General features: G+C 42.3%; 1 protein-coding gene across 1 annotated transcript in view; it reads right to left on the bottom strand.

The window, feature by feature from the left end:
- Window positions 1-23,698, bottom strand: part of HEPHL1 (hephaestin like 1) — a 37,734-nt gene extending 14,036 nt beyond the window's left edge. The window contains exons 1-11 of the mRNA XM_074817006.1: window positions 23,529-23,698; window positions 13,995-14,239; window positions 12,997-13,209; window positions 11,024-11,203; window positions 9,291-9,545; window positions 8,097-8,265; window positions 7,237-7,376; window positions 6,936-7,067; window positions 3,972-4,183; window positions 3,401-3,551; window positions 1,976-2,188 (exon numbers count right to left, since the gene is read on the bottom strand). Coding sequence (XP_074673107.1) covers window positions 1,976-2,188; window positions 3,401-3,551; window positions 3,972-4,183; window positions 6,936-7,067; window positions 7,237-7,376; window positions 8,097-8,265; window positions 9,291-9,545; window positions 11,024-11,203; window positions 12,997-13,209; window positions 13,995-14,239; window positions 23,529-23,698 — 2,080 coding nt within the window. The remainder of the gene's footprint in view (window positions 1-1,975; window positions 2,189-3,400; window positions 3,552-3,971; window positions 4,184-6,935; window positions 7,068-7,236; window positions 7,377-8,096; window positions 8,266-9,290; window positions 9,546-11,023; window positions 11,204-12,996; window positions 13,210-13,994; window positions 14,240-23,528) is intronic.
- Between the last annotated feature and the right edge of the window lie 739 nt (window positions 23,699-24,437).

Consider the following 24,437-nt stretch of genomic DNA (forward strand, 5'->3'; position numbering starts at 1 on the left):
AATTAAGGGAACTGAAGGAGAAACTAGTTGATAAAATGAGTATGCACCAATTGTCTCTTTTAGTCATCTCATGCTCTACGGTCCCAAGACGTAAGAGGATGGGGATTCAGGCTGACATTCACACACTCAAGAGTAAACATGCACATAAGACACTGTAGGGTTGTGGCCTGTAACTCCTACATTACAACAGGTTCTTCAACTAAAAGCAAAATGTGAATGCAGATACAAATGGAGACCCATAAGTCACCATGTAACTTTTTGCTCTGTAGGAAACACTAGCCTGTTCCATCTTCACTCAGAAATGTCCATAAATTACTCCTAACTATATGAATTAGATTAGCTTAGCCAAGGGAGTTCTGAAAAGCACTTGATTAGACGTCTGGCAGCAGGAACAAGCTTGCCAGTAGGCCTTCACCAGTGCTGCCCATCCTGCAGACATGCCCACAGGGAGCGCAAGAAGACATAGAAGGAGTGCACATTGCAGACACCAGTAAGACATAGAGAAACAGGGTCTGTGTTTCAGAGATGCTGTTTCCTTGTCCCTGAGCACAGAGCTGCTGTTCCAGCCCTGGGTGAATGAGCCCTTGCAGTTGTCCTGTTGTAATCAGGCTAATGGAGGCCTCTTAGAGACTTTGCAATACAGATACAGACCCATTATACAAGGATGCCTCTAACAAACAGGAAGATGCTGCTTATAACCATTAGTTTATATGCACCTATATGGTATAAAAATGATTGAGTTAAACTGCAGCTTTCTAACCCTTTGCTCTCTCTCCATGAAAGGCCAAACCACCATGGGCTGTTTTTTTGTAGCTCTGGTGGTCAAAGGCTGAAGTGACAGTGGGAGCATCTTTTGACATGTCCATGAGCAGATTTTAACATTTGTACTCTCCTTCCTATTTACTTAAGGAGAGCTGACCACAGTGTAATCCTGTGTAATTTCACCTGCTAGCACTCTTGTGAAGGAGGAAAGCACTTTCACAGCTGCTTTGTATGTGAGTCAGTGATGGAACCAAAATTGGAAGCATAGCTCTGTTCAGACTGGATGTCAGTCCATTCCTTGTATTTCTAGGGAAAAAGTGATGAAAAAGGTAAAATAACATGCAGTTAAAGAATATCACATGCATTGGTGATTGTAAAGATCTGATAATTCATTCCATTTCCCTCATTGCCAGTAGAAGTTAGCTGGCAAAAATTAATCATCTACCAGAGTATATTGTTTAGTGTGAGTCCTGCAGTGGTTTCATGGCAGATGGTGGAAATGTATGGGATATGCATAAGAAAAAAATCTGCTGTCTTATAGACACCAGCACCAGAGGTCTAACCTGGCACGTACACAACACCAACAGATATTTCTGCCAGGTCCTCCCGCTAAGGATGGCCCTTGGCATAGCCTTGCACAACTCTGATAACTCTGTTGATTTAAACAGAGTTGCACCAATGTAAAGAAAAGTAACATTACACTCTCATGAAGCTTATCTGGTGTCTCCAACAAACTATTCACCCCTTCTGAGTTTGAAGAATATATGATGGGATTATACATGAGAATTAAAAGTATCTTTAATGTATATACTTCTGAAGAAACTCCTAAAGACTATTATTGAAAGACTATTATTGAATTCCTAAAATACCTTAAATGATGCTGACTATCTACATAGCAGTGAATTTTATCTTTGCTAAAAAAGCCTGTTTTGGGAGTTATGGAAATTCTGTGAACATCCCATTAGCTATCTCTCTGCCTGCTGCTCTGCCTATCCCAAGGTCATCAATGCTTCCACTCTTTGGTGCACATACATATTTTATTTATAGCACTTTCCCGGAAGAGTAGCCCAGCCTGAATTTTCAGCTATTCCAGGTCCCCACAGTCCCCATGCTTTCAGACTCCCTTATGCAGAGCAGAGCATCTCATCAACTCTTATTTAGACTGCCTGATTTTTGCACGTGCCACACCACCAAGATAAGTTTATGAACATACCCACACGGTCTGGCTGCATCAGTGCTGTCCCCGATAAATGAGGAAACAAGGCCAGCCCGTCCCTCGTCGTCCCTCTCAGGTCAATGGTGTTTCCTTGAAAATGAACCCCGTGCATGTCGTAATGACTGCCCAGCCCAATGAGGTGCCAGGAGACCTTGTCATCCTTGCACATGGCCAGGCCTGGCAGATTACCAAACAGGTAGCCGTTGACAGCTGGAGGAGAAGGAAAGAGCCCAATTGGCATCAGGTCAATGGAAACTCATCACAGAGCCTCCTACCACCTTCCCGGCAAGAGACTCACAACTCAGCAAGTTGTGGCGTTAATTAAAGGGGCATTTTGTGAAGAAAAGGTAGCACTGGGTGACACCATATTAATATCTAAATGTTATTCCTGTAAACTCTGAGCTTCTACCTTTTTCTTTTTTAAGCCTGTACAATCTTGTAATATCCCTTTGCAGTGGTGTAGCAGTTCTCCTCTGAGCTTTTCAGGGTCCCTTACAGACACCAGTTAAGTGTATAAATTAGGTACCTCCTTTCAACCTGGAGAATGTATAACCAGATCATTAAGGCCATGGAGTGGGCCATAAAGAGTCTAAGTTATAAATTCACTCTGATGGAGCCTTTTTATGTGATTTTTGACCTTTGATTTCCACTTTTACTTCCAAAATGTATCTTTCTTTCACAAGGGTGTTATGAGGCTGAACTCCCTAATCTTCAAATGTTCACTGTGACCAGTGGGTGAAAGATATTATGGCAGAACAATGAGATACCACCTCATAAGAGAAGAATAAAATAGATGTGTCCAGAAAACGCCAAGGTTCTCTAACAATATACATTCTCAGCGCTCTTCAGAAAACTAAAGCAAAGAGAGGTTATGCGATTTGCTCAAGTCTTTCATGTCAGGAATAACTTGGAGGAGGTCCATGCTGAAGTCAGATACTTACATCCAGAAGTGATGTTTTAAAATATTACTGGCCATTCCCCTAGTCATTGCCTCTGCTCTTCCAGAGGTGGTCACTGCCCAAGTGGGAGCTGGCAGAGCAGAGCAGGTGGACCTTTGTTGTCTGAGTCAGTGCCAAGGCCAGCAGTGAACTTTAAATCACCAGTGAACATTGGCCTCTTCTGCAGTTGGTGCCTGACTCTGACATTATGCCTTTTTATAGACCCAAGTGTTGTATCTAAAAGCTATTCTCTGTTCCCTTTCTCCAGGTGTAGCTAGTAGGTGGATCCATCCATTGTTCATGTGACTGGGATTTCAACATGCACTCCAAGGGCATCAGGAGCTGGCCATAAGCTGACTGACAGCTTTCCACGTCCCCCTCCAGTGCACTGCAGTCAGCTATGAATTATGATAAAATCTGCCAACTCAGCTTCCTAATATGATTGACAAAAAGGTATCAGTAACATATATTAAATATTTCATACCATGCATTTTGTTGGATTCCTTGAAATCTGCATCATTTACATCTACTTTTGAAGGGTCACCAGTAAATGCTTCAATATTCTTGTTCAGATACCAGCTGTCATTCTCATCAAATATTGAAAAGACGAGGTAAAATTCTCTGTCTATTCCTTTCTGTAGCCAAGACAGAAGCCAAGACATTAAAAAAGTCCGTGCAAAATTACCCAAGTAAAAATTATTATTTTTTTTTTAACAAAGCTTTCTTTCCTCCCAGAATTGCAGCTGCCTTCTGACTATGTCCTCGTAGAGACAGGGATTGGCACTCTTCCATCATCCAGAAGGATATTACTTATTTACGGTGGAAAGATGCATTCATTGCTAATAAGTGAATGGAAAAGATGGAAAACCTAGGGACAAGCCAGAATACTGGGGAATGGCAGTTTAATCTTCCTAACCCTCCCCTTAGCTCAGCTTTTACCCTGAGGAATGACATTTGATTAATCTCTTAAAACTGAGCTGGGAACTGGGCAAACTGACCCATTTGAGAACCCCCCCAGTGGACCACCCAGCTGTTAGGGACAAGCAGATGAGCACCTGTGTCCCGTCATGATTCAGTGTGTTCTTCCGACAGACCAGCAAAGGTCCCACAAGGCCAGAGTTGGTGTCCTTGACGGCATCGGTGGCTGAGTAGTACAGATAGGTCAGGCATGGGGGGTCACTCTCAGTTGGACCTCCATTTTCAGGCACCCTCCATTTGTACGTGAAGGTTTCACCTGGCTTAACATGGGCTCCTGGCTTCAGATAGCCTGCAGAGAGAAAATTGAGAAGCACCAAGGTTACAGGAAGGTTTTGTCTTCCTGAATACAAGCGTTAGCTGGGAGTCAGGCATAGCTGCTGATTTCTATGGGTGAGCTCCCCCTTGCAGCCACAGCTCAAGCACCATCCCATAGTCTGAGCACTTATGCCATGGGGACATCTCACTGGAGTCCTGGGCCATGGGGACAACCAAGCCAGTTCCCTGCAGAACAAGTTTTGCTGCTTCACCCAGACACCTTCCCACACTATCTGGACTATCTGGATTCAGTCAGCCAAGACACACAGAGCTCATCCTTGTGCTTAAATGGCTTCCTCTAATATTTGCACCTTACCTACCCTATTGTGAGATTCATCTGTGGCACGAACAGACTCCAGCTTTTCATTAAGCACCAACAAAGCAATTACATCAGTAAGCGAAGCTGCAGTCCTGTCTCTTTAGAAATTCAAAACAAATATGATCCAGGTGATTGTTTCTTTTTTAATTTGTAGCAATGCACAGGAACCTCTGTCTGAGTCTCCAGAGGGCAGTTGTTATTGCTTTTTTTGGAAACTACTTTTAAAGGATTTGGGCCATTGTCTGCTGCTGTGCACAGGGTGGATTTTACACCACTCGTGTAATTTACTACTGTAAAAGTGCTGGTATCCACTGAGAAAGGACTGACAAAAGGGACTTGAAAGGAAAGTTGGGAAAAGAGGCCAGTCCTGCACTGTTTGTAGAAAAAATTGCTAAGTAACCTTTCTGGTCTTTACTATGAGGAAGATCAAATCAGAAATCTTCTTTAACACTTAGGCATCTATTGACTGGATTTTCTCAGCATGGTCTGGCATCAGCAGACTGCACCAGTCTAATACCCCAAGAGAATCTTCTTGAAAACTTAGACATGAGTGAAAATAGTAGTATTACATATGAATACATACTATTTGCTGCAAACTGCAATACAGAGTACTGCTGCAACAGTATCTGATACTACTGGATTCATCCTGCAACAGTGCTCAATAAGGAGATCATTGATTTGGAGGTAAAAACCCTGTGAGATTGGACAAATGTCAAATGCAACATGGAAGAGTATTTCCTGAGAACACAACTGAAAAAGATGTCTGCAGACATCTGTAGATGTCTGTAGGTACATTTATGTACAGTATTTTCACATGAATAAGCTGCACTCAGACAATGCACAGTCTTTGAAAAATCATTTACCTTCAGTGTAAACTTATAGCTCCTGTAGGGCTTCTACGTGTATATACATGTACCTATCTACATGTAGATAGGTGTGATGGAAATCCAAGACATGAGGATTACAAGGAGAGAAGGAAAAGAAAGATTGTTGTGGAATCTGGAGTCAGGTTCCTCTCCAAAGACGCAGAGGTGTGCAGCACACACTGATGCTGAATTTTAGGATTTGGTTTGATTTTGCTCCACAACAAACCATGCAATGCTGATGGGCGCTATTACTGGGGAGCATTAAATGAAAGCATGACAAGACTGCAAACAGAGGGAAGCTGCACTTCCATCAGGGAACTACATCTGACATGGGTGGCATTAGGATGTGTACAGCTAACTTCAAGGCTGAACTGAAGCCAGCTGTTTCATGATGCATTGGGCCCTGTTGGCAAATTTGTTCTGTTGCAAGGTCAGCAACTAGAGACAGCAGAATTTAATAAAGCCTTTTATATTGATTTTATTGTATGATGTTATGAGTCTTACATGTTGACCTAATTCTCTTAGCACAGTTCTCAAACGAGGGATTATGTCCTGTGAGTTTCCTTCTGATGTGTTGTAGTAGAAACAAAACAATTTAGACAACAAGAAACCTACCTTTCTTTTCAGTGCTGCAAATGCAGCAAAAACTTTGTCAGAGACCACAATATTATCTCTGTAGACACTATGGATGGGATTCAGCTAACCTTACTTGAGCCGTCAAAAGTTTAGTTCCTAACCCAAACTCTAGGCTTCTTCTGTAGTTGATGAAGACAGAAACACATCTCCAGAGGATGATTTACTGTCTCCTAAAATGGGTCTTCAAAGTAAATTGGACTTCTTACCATCTGAAGGGTTTCTTTCTTGTCACTGACTGAAAAAGATGCCTACAAATTAAACATGCCATTTAACATTTAATGGTTAAATTTAGGTGATAAAGATCTGGTCCTTGCACAAAATGAGAGGAAGTCTTTGGTAAATACTCTCTTTGAGCATTTACATATTGATGAGAATTATTAAGGATTATCACTGCTTCACATTCCAGGTCAGTCAGATAAAAGCTGCTTCTGACCCTGACAGTGCTATCCTGACTGTGAAGCAAGGGCAATGCCCAACCTGGATTAGAGAATGAGGAGTGAAGCAACAGAGGCCGTGTGGATAGCTATATCCAAAGACTCAGCAGGGGCATCATGCCAGATCCTGAGCTTCATATTTCTGGAGCACATCCAGAGGAGTTCCACTGACTGCACTTGAGTGATATTAGATAAGAACTAATATAAATTGGATTGTGCTTGTGACTTTTGCTCAACTTGGACCTTAGCTAGTTTTAGACTCTTTGTCTGGCAAATGTCCAAGGGGAAGAAACAGCACATTGGCAGACTGGGGAGTCCCATGGGTTATGACATGTAGGGTAAATGCAAACTAATCAAATCATCCCTTCTGTGACTTAGCATCCACAAAAAGGGCAAACCTGCAGAGCAACAAAAGATCTTTAGACCCAGGTAATCTGGATGTGATGATACAGCAGTACAGTCAAAACTTACCATCTAAGTAGGGAGCACCTTCTGACAGCTTGCTGAAACTTACACCATGGGCCATAATGCTATAGCTTCTTTTGGCTTTGTTGGCAAAAGTAACTAGCACTGTGTCTCCCACTTCAGCTTTTATAACAGGGCCTTAAAAAAAGAGAGTGAGGAAAGGCATTAGAAGAACTACCCTCTAACATATTTCCATCTAAATAAGAGAGGACTGACTGGAAGCTGCATCCACAAAATTTCCCTCTGGATCCAAGTGGATTTGCATTCAAACCCGATGTAATGACAGGAGGGGAAATATTCACTGTACCAAGTATTCCCAGGTGCTTCATGTCCTCTGACCAAATCTTCTTCTCACTGAATGTTGCGTCAGTATATTCCACATAACGAACTTTCCAGTATTGCCCTCCTATTCTGTCAGTCCCTTGAGTGAAATATATTGCAGATTCACTGTGGAATTAATAAATCAGACTAGTTAAATAATTGGAGGTTCAGGCAGAACCCTTCATTTCAGATAAAGTTATTACTCCAGAGGATAAATGACCTCCCAAGTTACTAGTTTGCATACACTTTTCTAGCAGACAAAGGGTCTGAATTACAGTTATAAATTAGCTAACAAGTGAACTTCCATTGTGCATTAGAATTTCATGTGTTTAACATGAAACACATTAACATTAAAACACATTTTACTTAGGGAGACATGTATGTCAACTTACCCCTAACCCCCTTAGGGCAAGACCTGTGCCATTACCTATGCACAACATGTTTCTAATCCTCATAAGCTTTCCTTGGAGATACTGTAATGCAATTCATCTTCATCAGTAATTACAGGAGGAAAAAATCTACCATTATGGCACCTCTGAGATACATGACTGTAAGTGTGAAAGCTGCCTGAGGAGTTTCAACGTGGGGTCATTAACTCTGTTGAACTTTGCATACCTCACCAGGGCTTGCTTTCTCCATGGACTTAATGGAGCAAGATAAGTGCTTCCAGAAGGCAACTCTGAGTATCACAGTTATGAATCTATCTTCCCGACAAGGTTGTTTAAATCCCTGCCCCTTTCAATTAAAATTAATAACAGTGCTGGACCTAGCCCTGGTGAATCACTGGGGAAGTCTCACCCAGACTCCTGAAATTAAAACACAACAGGAGAGGACAAGAAAGCTTACCTGCCAGTGGCGTTTAAACCCTGCCCAGTGAATTTATCATAACCGTCAGGTCCATAATTCCAGAGCACTTCTTCAGCAGCGATATAGTATCTTCTCTTGTGACTGAGTGGTAAAGGCCGTGACAGGTTTTTCTGGCAGATCTGAACATCATATAACGCCTCCATGCCACCTGGGATGAGAAACAGTCTGGAGACAGTCCTTGGGCAGCTGTGGAGTTAACAATCTCATGGATACAAATGCACATTCAAAACGCTCTAGGAGCTACATGGACTGGAAACAATTACTAGGGTAAATTTCTATTTTTAAAGACTTTCTCTGCCTAGGCTGGGCCAGATGCTAGCACCCTTCTCTTGCAAGCTGGTACTTTATGCCACAGGTGAAACCCACTGACATCAATGACACTCTTTAGTAGGTTTATTTATTCAATTCCTTAAACTAGGTAAGGATGGCAGAATTATTTTGGAGGTCAGAGGACCTCCTGAAGTGTGCAAAATTATATCATCTGCCCTTGATTTCCATTGAGATAGAAGTTGGTTATTACCACACTGAACATATTTGTTGCTTGCCAGAATCAAGTTGTTTTGCCTGATGCAAATCTCACTGAAATCAATGCGCAAATTCTTAAAAGTAAAAATTCTCCCAAGTCATCTCTGATATAATTATACATAGCCTGCTGTCATGAGACCTAGTTTATTATATGTGCTTTCAGGTTCTCGCATCACACCACACAAATATCACAACATCATCATCAAATTCCTTCACATAAAGCTTTCTAAAAACACCGCCAATTTTTGTCTGATTTCTGTAAAGAAAAAAGCTATGACGTGTTCAGCTGGCATGATTGTTCTTTATGTGTAAGTACTTATCTACAACAAAAAGTGATGATGAAGACTTCTCGTTCATCAAAGTCTCCATTTTACATAGACAGCATGGTGTCAGTACTGGGTCTAGCAAGCCTTCCTCATATGAATTACACAGCTAAGTCATTCATACTAGCTGAAGATTTGGCCCAACATGCATAATTTCCACTGGTGACTAAAGTCATATTCATGACAAAATAGTTCCAAAGTGTTCAGTTAGTCACAAAAAAGGTGTCAAATCCTGCTTCCTCTGGAATTATCTCTCAGTTTTCTTTTCCAAGGGTAATAGAGGCTGTAACTTCTGAAAGGATCAGGGAGATCTATAGCAGCATACCTCGTAAGTGTTCATTAACCTGGCACGTTATCAGCCACCTCCCAGGGTTCCCAGGAGTCATCTCCGCTGTGATGAATGTTGCTGGGAACAGACCGATGACATCTGCCCTTTGGTCTCTGTTAGTGAACGTGTGTCCATAGAAATATGCGGCGTGGATATCTATCTCGCTTCCCATGCCAAACAAGTGCCAGGACATGGAGGTGTCAGCACACATCTCCAAGACGGGGAGATTGCCATAAATATAACCATTAATAGCTAAAAACAAAAGTATGAGACTTTATGAGAGGTGAAAGAGAGGTGCCAAATGCCTCTGACCCCATTTCTAAGGATGATCCTTTCCTGGCACAGAAAAGACACTGTCTGAATGTTCACACTGAATAAGTCCCTCAAAGGCTCCTTGATGAGGAGTAACATTTTGAACACACAGATTACAGCTCTGGATGATCAAATGGCCCAAATTCTCTGGCTGGGTCTCTGAAAAACTTCTTGGGTGATATCTACATGTTGCAAAGGCCAAGTCATTACCAAAAGGCCCTGATAAAGAAGTTAACTTGTTCTGCAGCTATTTAGCATGTCTGAAATCTATTTCCTCTTATTCTGAGTCATAAATATACCATTATATGCCAGGCTTAAGCAATTTAGATTTGAAAATTACAGTATCAGTCAAATCAGACTAGTCAGCTCTCTCTTCCTCAGCTTCCACACCTGACAATGTATCAGGACATGAGGAGAATGAGACTCATATTTTGCAAAATATTTTAGCTCCTAGGCTCTATGGAACAACCAAAATACAGTGAAATATCTGGATTTATCTTCTTACACCAGATCTCCAAATGGCATAAAGTACTATTGGCCAATGGATCTGAAGGGCAGGAGTGGTTACACCAATCAGCCCACCATCCGCAAGGGCTTTTGAGAAATGCTGGACTCTTCCAAAACACACATCTCAAAGTGCTCGGCAAATTGCTTTTCTATTTTCACAGATGGTCAAACAGTCACCAAATGGCTTAAATCTGTTGCCTAAGATAAAAAGCTAAACAAGTGGCAGAGTTGGACTTGAAAGCCAAATCTCCTTTCTGCAAACCAGTGTGTTGTGTTGTACCCACGCTGGACTTGCTTGAGGCCCAGAGGAGGGCCATGAAGATGATCAGGGGCTTGGAGCACCTCCCCTGTGAGGACAGGCTGAGAGAGTTGGGGTTGTTAGGCCTGGAGAAGAAAAGGGTCCAGGGAGACCTTAGAGTGGCCTTCCAGTACTTAAAGGGGGCTACAGGAAAGATGGGGAGGGACTCTTTATCAGGGAGTGTAGGGATAGGACAATGGGTAATGGTTTTAAACTGAAAGAGGGCAGATTTAGATTAGATATAAGGAAGAAATTCTTTACTGTGAGGGTGGTAAGACACTGGCACAGGTTGCCCAGAGAAGTTGTGGATACCCCTTCCTTGTAAGTGTCTAAGGCCAGGTTGGACGGGGCTTTGAGCAACCTGATCTAGTGGAAGACGTTGCTGCCCATGGCAGGTGGGTTGGAATTATATGTTCTTTAAAGTCCCTTCCAATCCAAATCATTCTATGACTCTATGATTTAGGAAGAGGCTTGTTATCACACAGTACTTCAACATCCTGACCCATTCCTTGCTGACACAAAGGAGAGACATCACAAGGGACAGAAAGTCCACTGAAATGAAAAGACCCTGGTCACTGCTGTAGGTCACCATTTTCTCAAGAGTCCTGCTCACCGTGCATTCGGTTGCTGGTCTGGAAACCTTCATCCTCTTTGTCAACTGTTGCCGGTTCTAAGCAAAAGGTGTTTATATTCTCATCGAGGTACCAGCTGAAGTTTTCATCTACAATGCTAAACATCAGGGCAAAAGCATTAACAGCACCAGTCCCTTCTATTGAGGTCTCATCTGCAGTTCCTAAATTGCAAACAAAAAGGAAAGTGATAAAAAAAGCCTTGGAGGGGATTGAATTTAAAAGTGACAATAACTTTGGAGCACTCAAGAAAATACAGTGCTCTGCCCCTGATCTATAGGGCAGGATGAATCTCACCTAATTTTGCTCTTCTAAGACATCTTGACCCCTCGCCAACAGCCTTTAAGAGACAAGTGCCTCCAGAAGGCAGTTCATCTCATCTCAGTCAAGCTGATACTTCAGGCTCTCTTTGATCTGACATAAGCACAAGTACCTGCCAATATCTGTGGTCCCATTTTCCCCATCTTTGGCCCACTGCACCCAACCCTGCCCTTTAGTCAGTGTTAACATCTGTGTGCCTACACAGTGAGCCAGGTCATGGGCTTGATCCAGCCAGAAACCAGAAATTTTGACCAGAAATTAAGGAGAAGCAAGTGGTAGCCTGCATTTCTGTTGCATTGAAGCGACTGATGAACCATACCCTCAGAATGGCCGACTAAATGTGGTTCATTCTCCATGGACTAACAAGGAAGCCTCAGCAATTATCTAGGACTAGATCCTTAAATTTTAAAAGCCTGAAGGCAGAATGCATATAATTTATTCAGGCTAAGTTCAGCATCATTATGAGTGACCACTTGGGGAACAACCTTAAACTATAAGAGTAGTGATACTGAGTAGTCTATTATTAACCATTGGCAGGTTTAGACTTCATCTCATCATCCCGTCTAGCTCTAAACCCATGAAAATCTTTGCTCCCCCTGTCTCCTACAGGAGGGAGCCACAGAGCCTTTCTGTCAGTCCCGTAAGAAGCCACCCACTGCTGCTGGACAGAGGACTACAGCAATAGCATCATGCAGATATCAGCCTTGATGAATTTAAGATCAAACATACAGATAACCTGACCTTTCAGGCTAGGATTGTTTTGAATGTGCTACTTCCTAGCTTCATGCATTATCGCATAGTTATTGGCTCAGTTCAGGCAGTTCTGCAGATTTCAAAGTCTCTCCAGGACAATAACATTCCAAGACATTTTAATTGTGTGAATAAAGCTGGAGACCAGGCCTATCCTTTCCACGTTGAAGACTTTCTCTTCTTCATGTTTCACATATATTCTCTGTATATAAAATCAGGGCTGATTTTGTACTGTGGGATGTACTGGAAAGAGGTGGCAGAGTTATACATGCCCGGGGGAGAGGGGACGACGGCTCAGCTGATAGAGGATAGAGGGCTGGTGCAGGGTCCCTATGGCTCCAGCACAAAATTAGCAGGCTATAAAGTACATGGGACAGGCTGTCACCTCAGCTGTTCAGTGCAGATTCCCATATGGTTGTGATGTACAACTTGTGAGCAAAAATAAATATATAATCTCTATGGGGAAAAAAATGACAAAGAATGTTGGGGTTTCAAATATGTAAATTCCAATGCCGAAGTCACCCGCCCAGCCCTGATTTCATTTCCTGGGCAATGAGTACTTCGCTTGTCCTGAAATGATCCCAGTTTGGGAACATTTCTTTTTGGTCTCAGCCACAACTGCCTGGCCACAGAGCATGCTGCAGTCCCTCCACCAGCCGAGGCAAATCTCTTCTGAAGCCAAAGGGGAGCAGGAAGGGGGTTGTCCCAGAGCTACAATACCTACCCTGGGATGCTCCTGGAATGGCCCAGCTATTCCTTGCCCCTTTTTATGGGCTATGTAGGGATAGACTCTAGACCATCATGTTTATACCTGTAAGCAAAAATGACTGTTAAGATGCCAAGCTTGGCAGAGGGGCTTGCTTTATCAGTGCTTCTAGCTCAGTACCTTTTTTACAAACCAGCAGTGGCCCAATTAAACCAGATGCAATATCTCTTGGTGTGTCAATGTGAGAATGGTAAATCCAAGTCAAGCAGTTTGAGTCTGCCAAAGTTGGGGAATAATCTTTCCTTACTGGCCATGTGTACGTGTAATTTCCACCAGGAACAACAAAGTCATCCTCTTTGCTTTTACCTCCGGTTCCATCAGGGTAAAGTGCTCCTAGTACATTAAAAGGAAAAAGGAAGCTTTTAGACCCACCTTAACTGTTTTCCTTAAATAAATTTGTAATTTCATCTACTTTATCACAGATTTATAAAATAATAATAGCACTCACAAACACAGAATGACTGAGAAATTGTGAAAAAAATCAGAAGTTCTCGTAAAACAATCAAAAAAATGTTGAGAGTTAAAATCCATTATTTCTCAGTAGACAAATCTTTAAAAATTGATTAACGGGCTCTAGTTTTTCCTTGGCTCTTTACTCTTATCTTTCATCTACACATTTTGTCAGCTAATATTGTGTATCTTCTCACAGAAAACTGATGAGAGCAATGAATGTAGGAAAATCCATACAGTCCTCTAACCAAAATACTCATGCATAGGTTTTGGATTCTGAAAATTAAATCATGCCTGTTATAGCCCTACAGAGAGGAAAACATTTACTTACAAGAACTCCATCTATTCAGACAGGCTAGTAGTAGAAGGAAGGAGGGAAGATGCTTTGGTGACTTATTATTCAGGAAAATAATTCAGGAAAAAAGACCCACCTAACCTGTTTCGGTACTGGATTTATCCCAGGCGTCGAAGGTTTGTGGCAAAAAGTTTTAAGAGACGAAGCAGTTCCTGGTTTTAGTCATCAGCTGCAATTACTGATGAGTTTATGAGAGGGTGATCTAAAGTCCTCTGATGTCAATGTCCAGAACAATAAATACTTGGATAAACTTTTAGCCATGATATTAGCTACTCCAGGGAAAAAGGAGAGGAAAAGGCAAACCAGCTTTTACCTTCAGAGTCCTTGTCATAGAAGACCCCATGTGGATGCACAGAATATGGGCGGGAAGCAAAGTTTTTTAGATGGACGATAAAGACATCCTCTTCTTCTGCCTTCAGGACTGGCCCAAGGAACCCCAGCCAGGCTGCTTTGGGAATCTCCTGGGAGTAAGTGTCATCTGTGAATTGCCTAAAAATAGCCTTTTTGTACACACGTCCTATCCGGTTGGCTCCTCTTGTCACATACACACTTGCAAACCTAGTGTTGGGGAGGGAAAAAAATTTAGAGACAAAAGAACCCCTTTAAGATTTGATCAAATAACTGATGCTTCCAGTGCAGATAAATAGTTCCCCGGGACTCATCACATAGCTGGTGGAATAAATGCTGAGGAGTAAACCTGGACAGTGCTAGCAGGGTCCAAGTCCCTTTCTGTATCGTAACAGCCATCCTACTTGCAGGTCGGATCTTTAGCACAGTTACTACAAGTCTTCACTTGAGGGCTAGCCACTCAGACCTTTCTGTACAGCTTTAGAAGCTTCTCCTTTTTTTGAAGGTTGGAAACCTCACATCTGAAAGCATGACCGTTGAGAAGGAAAAGAAAACCAAACTGTTTTTTTAAAGCCAATAAGAGCAATTCTAATCAACTAGTTTGACACCCCAGAAGAGTAGCATGAAATATTTTTTGCATCAAACACATCATTTCTACATTCCAGAGTCTATGTTTATAGCAAATTCAAGTGATGGAGAGACTACCATATGGTCAGAGCTTGACATATTATAGCTATTAAATACCTGCTCCCTTCGAATCCTGAATTGCATTTGTAGTCTAATATCATCTAGCTCCACACTCCAACCACTGGTTCCCATCAAGCCCTCTCTCAGATCAAAGAAGCCACATACCATCAAGAGCTTCTTTTCTATGCAGGCACTTGCATAAGTTTTTATTAATTGACTAAATTGCCTCCTACCCTTTTTCTGGACAAATCAAGTACACTGACATTCTTTATACCACAAATCTTTCCCAATGCTCCTTTCTGAAAGCATTGTCTATCTCTTTTGAAGTCTGAACACAAGAACTTCACACAATAGGTAAGTAATATTCCAGCTAAAACCAGAGGTGTTCCCAGTCAATATTTCTCACACAACTGGAAATTAGTTTTGCCCTTTTAACTGTAATGTCATACTGGCAACCCATGTTCATCCCATGTGTTATGATATAAAATCTTGTTCTACTTCTCTCCAGGTTACAGCTAACAAGTATGATACAAAATCTTCATCCTTAAATATCCCACACAAAGAGGGCAGAAATGAGCCCCTTTGCTACACAATCTGCAGTGGACTGTAGGACCAATTTCACCACAGTTGACTGCTCCATGAGTTTTTGCATCCACTGAAGATTGATTGAACTTTCATGCTTCCTAACAAACTCATAAAAAAATCTGATCTAAATTTTCCTGAAGTATCACTGGCAGAAATGTAGCAATTTCATACTTATAGTGAGTTTTTGTGACTGGTCAGTTCACCTGCTTGAACCCATTTTGTTTAGGTTCTTTTGTGCAGTGCCAGCAACCTAAGTGTTGGATGTCACATGAGTTGAAAGGTATGATTTGCTATAATTTCTTCACCATAAAATCCACTGCTCCTCCTTTTCAAGCCATCTCTGCTTGACACCATAACTCACAACATCCCTTATCTGTGGTCATTACACCTCTGTGACCACTGTCTAAACCAGATCCCTGAAGTGATCCAGATATAAAAGCCTCCATAAAGAACATTTTTCATTTGAAAAATGTGCTTTATAACAAACCAAGAGCTATTTTGGCACAAATAAAAACATTGCCAAGGATACTGCTGTGGCAGAAACAGTTGGCTAGGATGGAGGGGAAGGGACAGAAGCTTCTCAGTCTGCTTCTTCACAGAATAATGTATGTCAGATAAATACATCCCAAAAGTGTGGTTAAGGAATAAGTTGCCAAGAAGTCTGGATTTTCAGTGAGTTAGCAGGTCTGTGGTAACTGTCTGAGTGCACAGCAAGATCTGGCAAGTCACACCACGCTCACCTAGAAGATACCTTCCACTGCCTGGGGGAAAGAGCTGCTCCAAGAGCCCTTACCACAGAGTAGTAGTTGGTGTCAGTAGTAGTGCAGTGTAAATGCACACGCTTCCTTACCTCATGGCGATGTATTCATGTGGCTATACCCTAAATCAAATTATAAATTGATTTTTTAAATGGTTTATAAGACATTTTCTCCAGAAAAAAATCAAATAGATTTCTTTTTCAGAAAGTACTTATTTTCAGGAGATATTTTTCAGCAGAATTTTTTCCATTTTCATCAGACACCAAATATTTTAAATGAGGTGCTGCAGTGGCACCATGCTTTCCCCATGATGACAGTGCCCTTATGCCCTTGGCTTTCTGGCCAGACAACACTGCACACTCTCCCCTAACTTCACACCCATGGGATACATTGTCTCTCTTGCAGAAGAACTGTATCCCAGAAAAATGCTCTTCTTGATGAGGCTTTGTCAAATGCTTGATATGAGCCTAACTCCTTTAAATGTATAGATCAGGGATCCCAAAATCCAGTTAGTTGTTGAAGTTCAAGAAATCACACTGAGAAAACCCTGTAGGTTTAGGCACCAGAGACTTTCTCAGTGCCTAAAGCCATGCTGTAGCATCTCTGTTGGCTACATTTGTGCCTGTCTCCTACTTAAAGCCATCTAGGAGTCAGAAAAAGAAATCTTTTTAGTGCCAGCTTTCTGAAAGGAGGCCCATTCAAATCCTCCACCTGTTCAGAGCTGCAGAGCCCACTGTCAGTGCAATGGGTATTGGCTGCAGCCAGTCACAATGTAGGTGATACCCTTCTGTGCAGGGCATCAGACAATGCAGGAGTCATGGAGCCAGAAAGGCATCACAGCATGAAAGGAGCAACCTGGCCTCTTGGCCCTGTTTAATTATGAGGGTGCTTAATCATTGTCCAAAAGAAAATGACCGATCAGCTCTGGGAAAAAAGTCCTACATGCCACTGATGCCCTTGCTGTTGCATCACAGACTCAGGCTCTTTCATAGTTTCCTTTCCTTCTAGATCCACACTCTCCAAAGGGCAGAATAGTTTTCTACCCTAAATGCTCTGATGCTTGGGAGTTTTTTGGAGGGAAGACAGTTCAGCCTCACTCCTCCTTCTGCCTGGAAGGGGTAGAGCTCAGTTCTTCTACCTACACAGAGATGTGTATTTTCAGCACGTCCTTTTGGTTGCCCTCAGTACCCAAAAACCAAGCACACTGGTTGCAAGTCCCACTCTAAGTGTCCAGGCTGCCCCATTTCATCCAGGAGGACTTTTGGGTGCCCACTTCAGCCTTGCAAGTAGTTGGTAGCTCTGCGCCTCTTTACAAGTGTTGCTGTGCTGCATGTTACAGTGCTTAAAGTCTTTTGCAGAAAGACTACCCACACTGGAGCTAATGTTATCAGCCACAGGAAGCTCATAGAAAGGATGCATGGGTGTGAATGACTTGAATGACTGCTCCTCTCTACACCCAGATGTCTGGATAATGGGCATGTGGCCATACCGTGGGGCTGGTACCTCTACCCAGTGCCACAGTGCAGCCACCAGATGTGTCAGAGGGAGCTTGCACAGTCTCAGTGCCACGGCATGTGCTGCTCCATCAGTGGGACACAGAGGTTTCCCCCTGTACCTTTTCTTTTTTCAATGAGAGCTTCTTCTCAGTGCGCCATGAAGTCTCTGCTGCCAGTGCCATTTATACTAGTGCATCTCCCACCCTGCAGTTCCTTACCACCCATCTCCAGAGTTCCTTGGAGATTTTCTTGGCTTCAGGATAGTGTCCTGCTGACCTCTCATTTCCTGTCTTTGACAACAGTTCTCAAACACCATTCCCTGTCTTCTTGTGATAGCATCTGCTTCCTTGGGAAACACTTCACATTTTCAGTCACTGAGTTAAACATCTCCTTCAACTACATCTCCTGTTTCATTCTTTTCCACCCACTGACTTTCTAATATGTTATTGCAGTAGTGGCTTCTCCAAATGCTGTAATGGTTAAACACATGCAATTCTTTGAATCTGCCTTTGTCTCTTTCTTCCAGTGGTCACAATGTGCCTATTTTATTAGGCATCCCCTGTCAGAATGTCTCCTATCTGTCATTCCTCTCTTGTCACAAGAAGATAAATCTTCTCCCTACTTTTTCATGTTCCCTTGCTCACTTCAAACTGTTTCATTCTCCTAGTGGCTTTGTGATATGGCTGCCTGAACCTCTTCCATCTTTCTGGTCTTGTGCAGATGTAAGAGCTGTTCTTCTAAATCTTGCCTATCTATCTCCCTCCAACTCAGTTGTCAGTCTGCACTTCATGTACAGGAAGTCACAATGATCATCCAGTCCCACTTCTTACAGGAAAGGGTAATACTCTATCCTCTGGAGCTGTACCCATGCAAGCTTCCTAAATTCCCTCCTTCATCTCCTCCAGTCAGGCCAGTCTTGAGGTTACATATAGAGGTAAGCAGGCTTGTGGATCAGGGCATAAAACATCTTGTTCAGACTAAGAAAACCATGCAAATCCTGCTTTTATTTCTGTGTCTGATTTCATTTTGCCAGTTGACCACTCTCAGCAGTTCTTAAGCTCCAAGAAAAGTTGGCAGTGCACATGAGTGGGACAAGGAGTTATTAATAGGGAATTAACTCTAATTCCTTAAAGTAAGTATTAACATAATTACAGACATCCATCTCCCTGCAGTGATGAGCCCTCCAACTCTTCCAAGTGAAAGAGTAAAACAAGAGTGTCACGTAGGTTCTACTTCAAATCAAGACTAGACATGCAGTTAATCTGCCATCTCAGGGTAGGACCACAAGTTAGGGTAGGACCATGAGTTAAGTGTAATTTCTACACCTATTTCTTTTATCACATAGAAAAAGTATTTTGCCAACATTTTTACTGTCTTTATGTAACCTTTGATCTTAAGAAACAAAGCTACAACCTAACAGAGGTTATTTTTTTCAAGAAGTGCTTACAGGAGTACTATGTTACAGTGTGAAGTAAGAAATGGAAAGAGCTATATGTTGTGCATGGTCAAACAAACAGCTCCTCAGTAGACTGGAGCTAGATCCCTCGCTGATACAATTTCAAAGCCTACTGAGTTTGTCACTGTAATCACCACTGAAAACTCAGCACTTCGAATAACTAACAGATGTGGAGTCCCAAATATTCTCCTGCAGTTAACATGCCCAATAGCCACTGTACGCTTCTGGATGCAACTGTCAGCAAATGTTAACTTTCTTTTATTACCATTGTTCAACTAAAGTACTATAGATTTTACACTGATAACCATTTAAGCAACTGTCTTTATGGGTTTGTTCCCTAAAATCTGTTGGTGGTGAAACCTTCCTTACTCTCTACCCTCTCTAGATAGGTTTGTTTCCCCAGAGTTCTCTATTCTTCCTGTGGCTGGAGTAAGTCAGGACAGTGCCCATGGCTCCAGGCTGCCTCAGTCATTTTAACCCCTGGGTCACGTAACCTGTTCAGGATAACCCTCTGCCAAACCGTGATTCACATGCCAAGGCCAATGCAATGTTCTAGAGGGATGGCCAGTGGAGGGGGACCAGTGGTGCCAGCTCACATTTGTAGATGGTGCCCCGACCACAAAGCATTAAACAACAAAGTAAGTTGTGTGTCTTCAAAAGAGAGACACACAGTGTCCTCAAAGGATGTTTTAGGCCTTTTCTGACCCACATGAGCCACAGAAGAGGTCAATCAAACCCATAAAATCTTAAACGAAGTTCTGAGGTGTCACTGGTTAAGTGTGGCTATAATGGTTTCTCTCCTAGAGTAAACTTCTGCTTCACCTGAAGTAAATAACAAAACTCCTCTCAGGCTTCATTCAAGCTAGGTTTTCACCTCGAATGTGTTTTTGATGTTGACCCTTCCCACAGTGATCATCTCTGCTGATGCAATTGGGTCATTTGGCCGCATGATGACTCAGCCATTAGTTTAGCATCTCTGATGACAGTTTCACTGTCATTTATCTGGGTGGGATCTCCTCATAGACAAATTGCACAAACTGTGTTTGATGCTGTGGTATCAAAAAACACCCGTTAGTGTTGGTGGGTGCAAGACTTGGCCCAGATAAAAGTAGGATTGGTGGCCTAAAGAGAAGGGATGAACTACTACATCAGGCAAGACTTAATTACATCTACCACCAGCGGAGCAAGATTTAAGTGTCCATCACATAAACTAGTCCCAAATTAATTTACAGGGATTATCAAACAAACTCTGATCCTGAGGGCTGAGCCGCAATAGGGAGGGAAAGACTGATGTATGTCAAGCCACAAGACCTAGGTGTATTTTTCTCTTGAAGGGCCATTGCCTATGTGACCATTAAAGGGAACAGGCAATGTGTGAGCTCACGCTCCTACTGCAGCAATATTCATGCCCTAACCCACAAAATCTCACTGGGATCTGCAGCAATTCCAGCAGCACTGACAGCACCTTGCACTCTCTATGTCAAGACCACCATGGTTTAATGTCAACTCTTTCACCAGTTATATTAGGTGGAAGGGGATGCTGAACACCTTCCCAGATTTCCTGTACTCAGTGGCCATAATTTGGATCTGTCCAAAGTCCTGTGTGCTTCAGAAAATGTCAGCTTAATTTTTGAAGGAAGAACCGGGAGTGAAATATCTTGGTTTCATTCATAAGACTCCAAATTACAAGAATTAGTGGAACAGCTCGAGGCTTCAAGTAGACAAGATAAATGGCAGAAGCAAACAGCCTCATTACTCTCTTTACATAAGAAGCACTGATGCACAGCAAGATACTTGCACTGTGCAAGCAGCAGGCTGGCCCTTGAGCACTGCAGCAATGTAAGGCATAATAAAAATTAACATCCAAGCAGAATAGTTATGGTAACACAGGGCTGCTTTTGGGTTAATCAGCTCTGACGAGAGGCAGCCTTTTCAGCTCACACCCAGGGAGCTGCTGATGCAGGTCTGTGGCTCCTGGCTCGGGAGGCAGCTCACTCAGCACCAGCACAGCGGGAACTGAGCAGTGTAGCCATGCCTGGTGCCAGAACCAGCTCACCTGATTTCCAACCCCGTGTCTCAGCTACTGAAGTCTCCTTTCTCCTCTTTTCTGCTAAAAACTAAAGGCCGAGGAAAGTATTATTTGGCACAGCAACACTGAAAATCATCTCTTAAATCTCACTATCTGATCCAGGTAACGCAACAATTTCCATTAGACACTCGCCGATTCAGCATTTTTATTAAGTAGTGAAGAATAAGTGGTTTTGATTATATCTCTGTGGGCTAGCTGGAATCAAAGGGAGCATTCCTTTATGTGTGTGCACCAACTCTTTTAAAGATAATCAGTTTGTCTGCAACCTCTTTATCTTCACTTCCCTATCAATAAAGCTGGGATAATGCCCCATCAAATGAGTGCTGTGAGGATGCATCACAAGGTGAGAAGTGCTAGGCTCAGCGAGCCTGAGCATCGCTGCTTCTGAACACAGCTGGTTCAAAATGCATTCCTGTCCCTACCTAGGAGCTGATCTTTAAACTTTGTTTATGGAACTATATTTTTGACAGGAATGGATATATCCACAGGAACCAATTAATTAGCTGAAAAGTAACCCATTAGAATACTGCTTTAAATTTGCATTAGAGATTGTCCTAAAGAGCTAAATAGTCAAAATAGCTATTGCTGGTTCACTATTTAGTCCACATGCTTGTGCGGACACACTATCATTCCAGAATACAGCACTTTATTCTGGGTCAACTCAATACAGTTTGGAAATGGAGTAAATTAGTTACAAGAATCACTTTATTATTCTGCGCACAGGGAGTTCATTGCAAACAGCTCCCCAGCTTTGAATGTATAGTCTCCATTAAAATCCTCTGTGGGTAAACCCTTTGGAATTAACAATCTGTAATTATTACATTACAGCGATGACTGAAGACATAAGCTATCTTCCCTCCCTGTCGTGACATGTAAAGGCATCGCATTTATGTCACAGACTTTAAAATAAACGTGCCACTTGATTTTCAGGGAGCACAAAGTGCAGACAGCGTTAAAAGTACAATTTACAGAACAGATTCCAATCTCTCTTTGGTACTGGGGTGGATTTACAAGTAGCTGCCCTTCACTTAAAGCTGAACTATTTTTAGTGAGAAGTCCTCCAGGTCAGGAAGTGGAGAAAGTTATCCTCCGCTAAAAGAAGTAGGGAAGTGAGAAATTCAAGTATTTAACACAACTGAAGAATAACCTTTCCAGCAAAGCTTGTTTTCATGGGTTGGGAACAAACCCTGAATTCTACCTAAAAAGGTAACACCCATTGACTTGGATGCTATCTGGGACCTCTAGTTGTTAAGAGCATAAGCATAAATTTGTGTTGAAAAATAAAATTCTTTCTTGCCTCCTGCTTGTGGAAAAATAATTTCCTCTATGAAATCCAACTGAGAGTGATTCTGAAATTACTGGCCACTAGAGAAAAGTCCAGCATTGCTTGGGATTTCCTGAAAAGTCAGAAAGGACGTTTCCATTTCTAACTCTCAGGACATAACATCCAGCTCCTAGTATGCCTCCGTACATCAGGACTTCCTCACTTGCTCAGAGCTCCCACCCCAACCCCAAGCCTAGACTGAGAGTAAGGACACCCAAACTATCTCTAGGGTGTCAAAGATATTAATTAAATCTTAAAAATATTCCCATACATGTTTGAAGACCACACTATAGAGAGGCACCAAGGATCTGTGCCATCCCCATCCAATGTCCAGGCCAACTCTCCTGGTGTGGGAGAGACACGCGGCCAACCCCAGCACTGCAGGCATGAGAACAGATGTCACTTTTCCACTGGTCAAGGCACAATTCATCACAGTGTTTACCTATGGACTCCAGTTTCAGCACAGGTGATCACTGGGAATTCAGTGTGACCAGCCACTGTTGTATAGTTAAGCACTTATCTAAATGGATTTCCTAAATGGAGGTCTCCACAGCTGAATACATTGCAGGGATATACGGACCATCTACTTGTATCATCTCATTCGTAGGTACTATACACATCTTAATTTTACAATGTCATACTAAGCCCCCCAACTTTTATCTCTCAGAGGGAGAAAACTTACAATATTTTGCCAGTTAAACAGACTTTTATGTCTTATTCCAAAGAGCTGTGCTTGACTGTGGCAAGTTGCAATTTGCCTTTGGACAACAAGTCTCAGAAATACCTGCATCTCCATGAAACACACACAGGGGATTTTGAGCCCACTACCACTACTACCCACTACTTTTTTGACAAATATCTGTTCCTTAATGTCACCTTCAAATACACACTATCTACCTCCTTGCTTAATCAACCATGACAGAAGAGAAGTCAACCAAAGTCTACTCTTGCCTTGAAGCTAAAATCCTGCTTATGACAACATCATTGGAAGAAAAACAAGAAAAAGGCCATCTTAAGACATTTACAGCAACATTAGCCCCCTTAGTCAATTTTCTTTGGAACTGTCAATACATCTCCAATTTATCAGAGTGCCCAGTGACTTACTTGTCCTCTAAGAGGTTTTCTCCTGTGATCAGATTTTTCCCAGACGGTGCATAGTCCCAGTTCTCTTCCACAATCCCAAGATAATAGGTTCTGGTCTTTGTTTCCACCACTGCAAACAGCCAGAAGAACCCAAGAGCACAAAGGCAGCCACCACACTGCACGGGAGGCATTTGTAGTTGTGACTGCAAGGCTGGCAGCGGGCAGGCAACAGCAGGATGCACCACAAAGAGCTCACCCCTCCCTCCCAGCTCTTGACAAGTTATAAATAAGGAGTGGACAGAGCAAAGCTCCTCCTTTTCAGCAGGTTAGGACTGGGATAGGTAGAGAGCCCAGCTATGCAGAGCAGGGCTAGGGAGGAGGTTGCTGTCATGGCAGGACCTTTGCCAATCCGTCAGTGAATGCATAAGTTGCTCACTTACCTGTCCAGGCTAGACCCAATTGGTGGTTTTTGGAACTCTGAACGTTTTTTTGTCCTCCTTTTTCCAGACTAGGTGGTATGGTATATTGGGGCAGGGGGTTTTTTTAGTGTTTTTGCCATTCCTGTCAAAACCCTTTTTTAAAAATTATTTTTCATTTTATCATGTCTGTGATTTTGGGAGCTGTCATCTTCCTGCCTTCACTGGGTTTTTTCAGTGACATGATACTAGGTTGTAATCCAGCATTATCAGTGACAGACAAAGAATTTGCCAGTAACTCTCTAATTTCTAGGATTTTCTGATACATTTATTAATATTACAAGTGATCTGAATATATTCAGTTTTAGAGTGCCCAAAATAAGGCCCTTTTTACAAACATTTCTGGAAATTAGAGCCCTTGTAAAGTCTTTCCATTTGGATACCTAAGAATTGAGACACACAGAGATCACCCTTTTATTAACCTTGGTAATTAACGTGCCCACGTAGCTCTCTA

Source organism: Strix aluco, chromosome 2 (assembly GCF_031877795.1).
Source record: "Strix aluco isolate bStrAlu1 chromosome 2, bStrAlu1.hap1, whole genome shotgun sequence".
In the NCBI taxonomy this organism is placed as follows: Eukaryota; Metazoa; Chordata; class Aves; order Strigiformes; family Strigidae; genus Strix; species Strix aluco.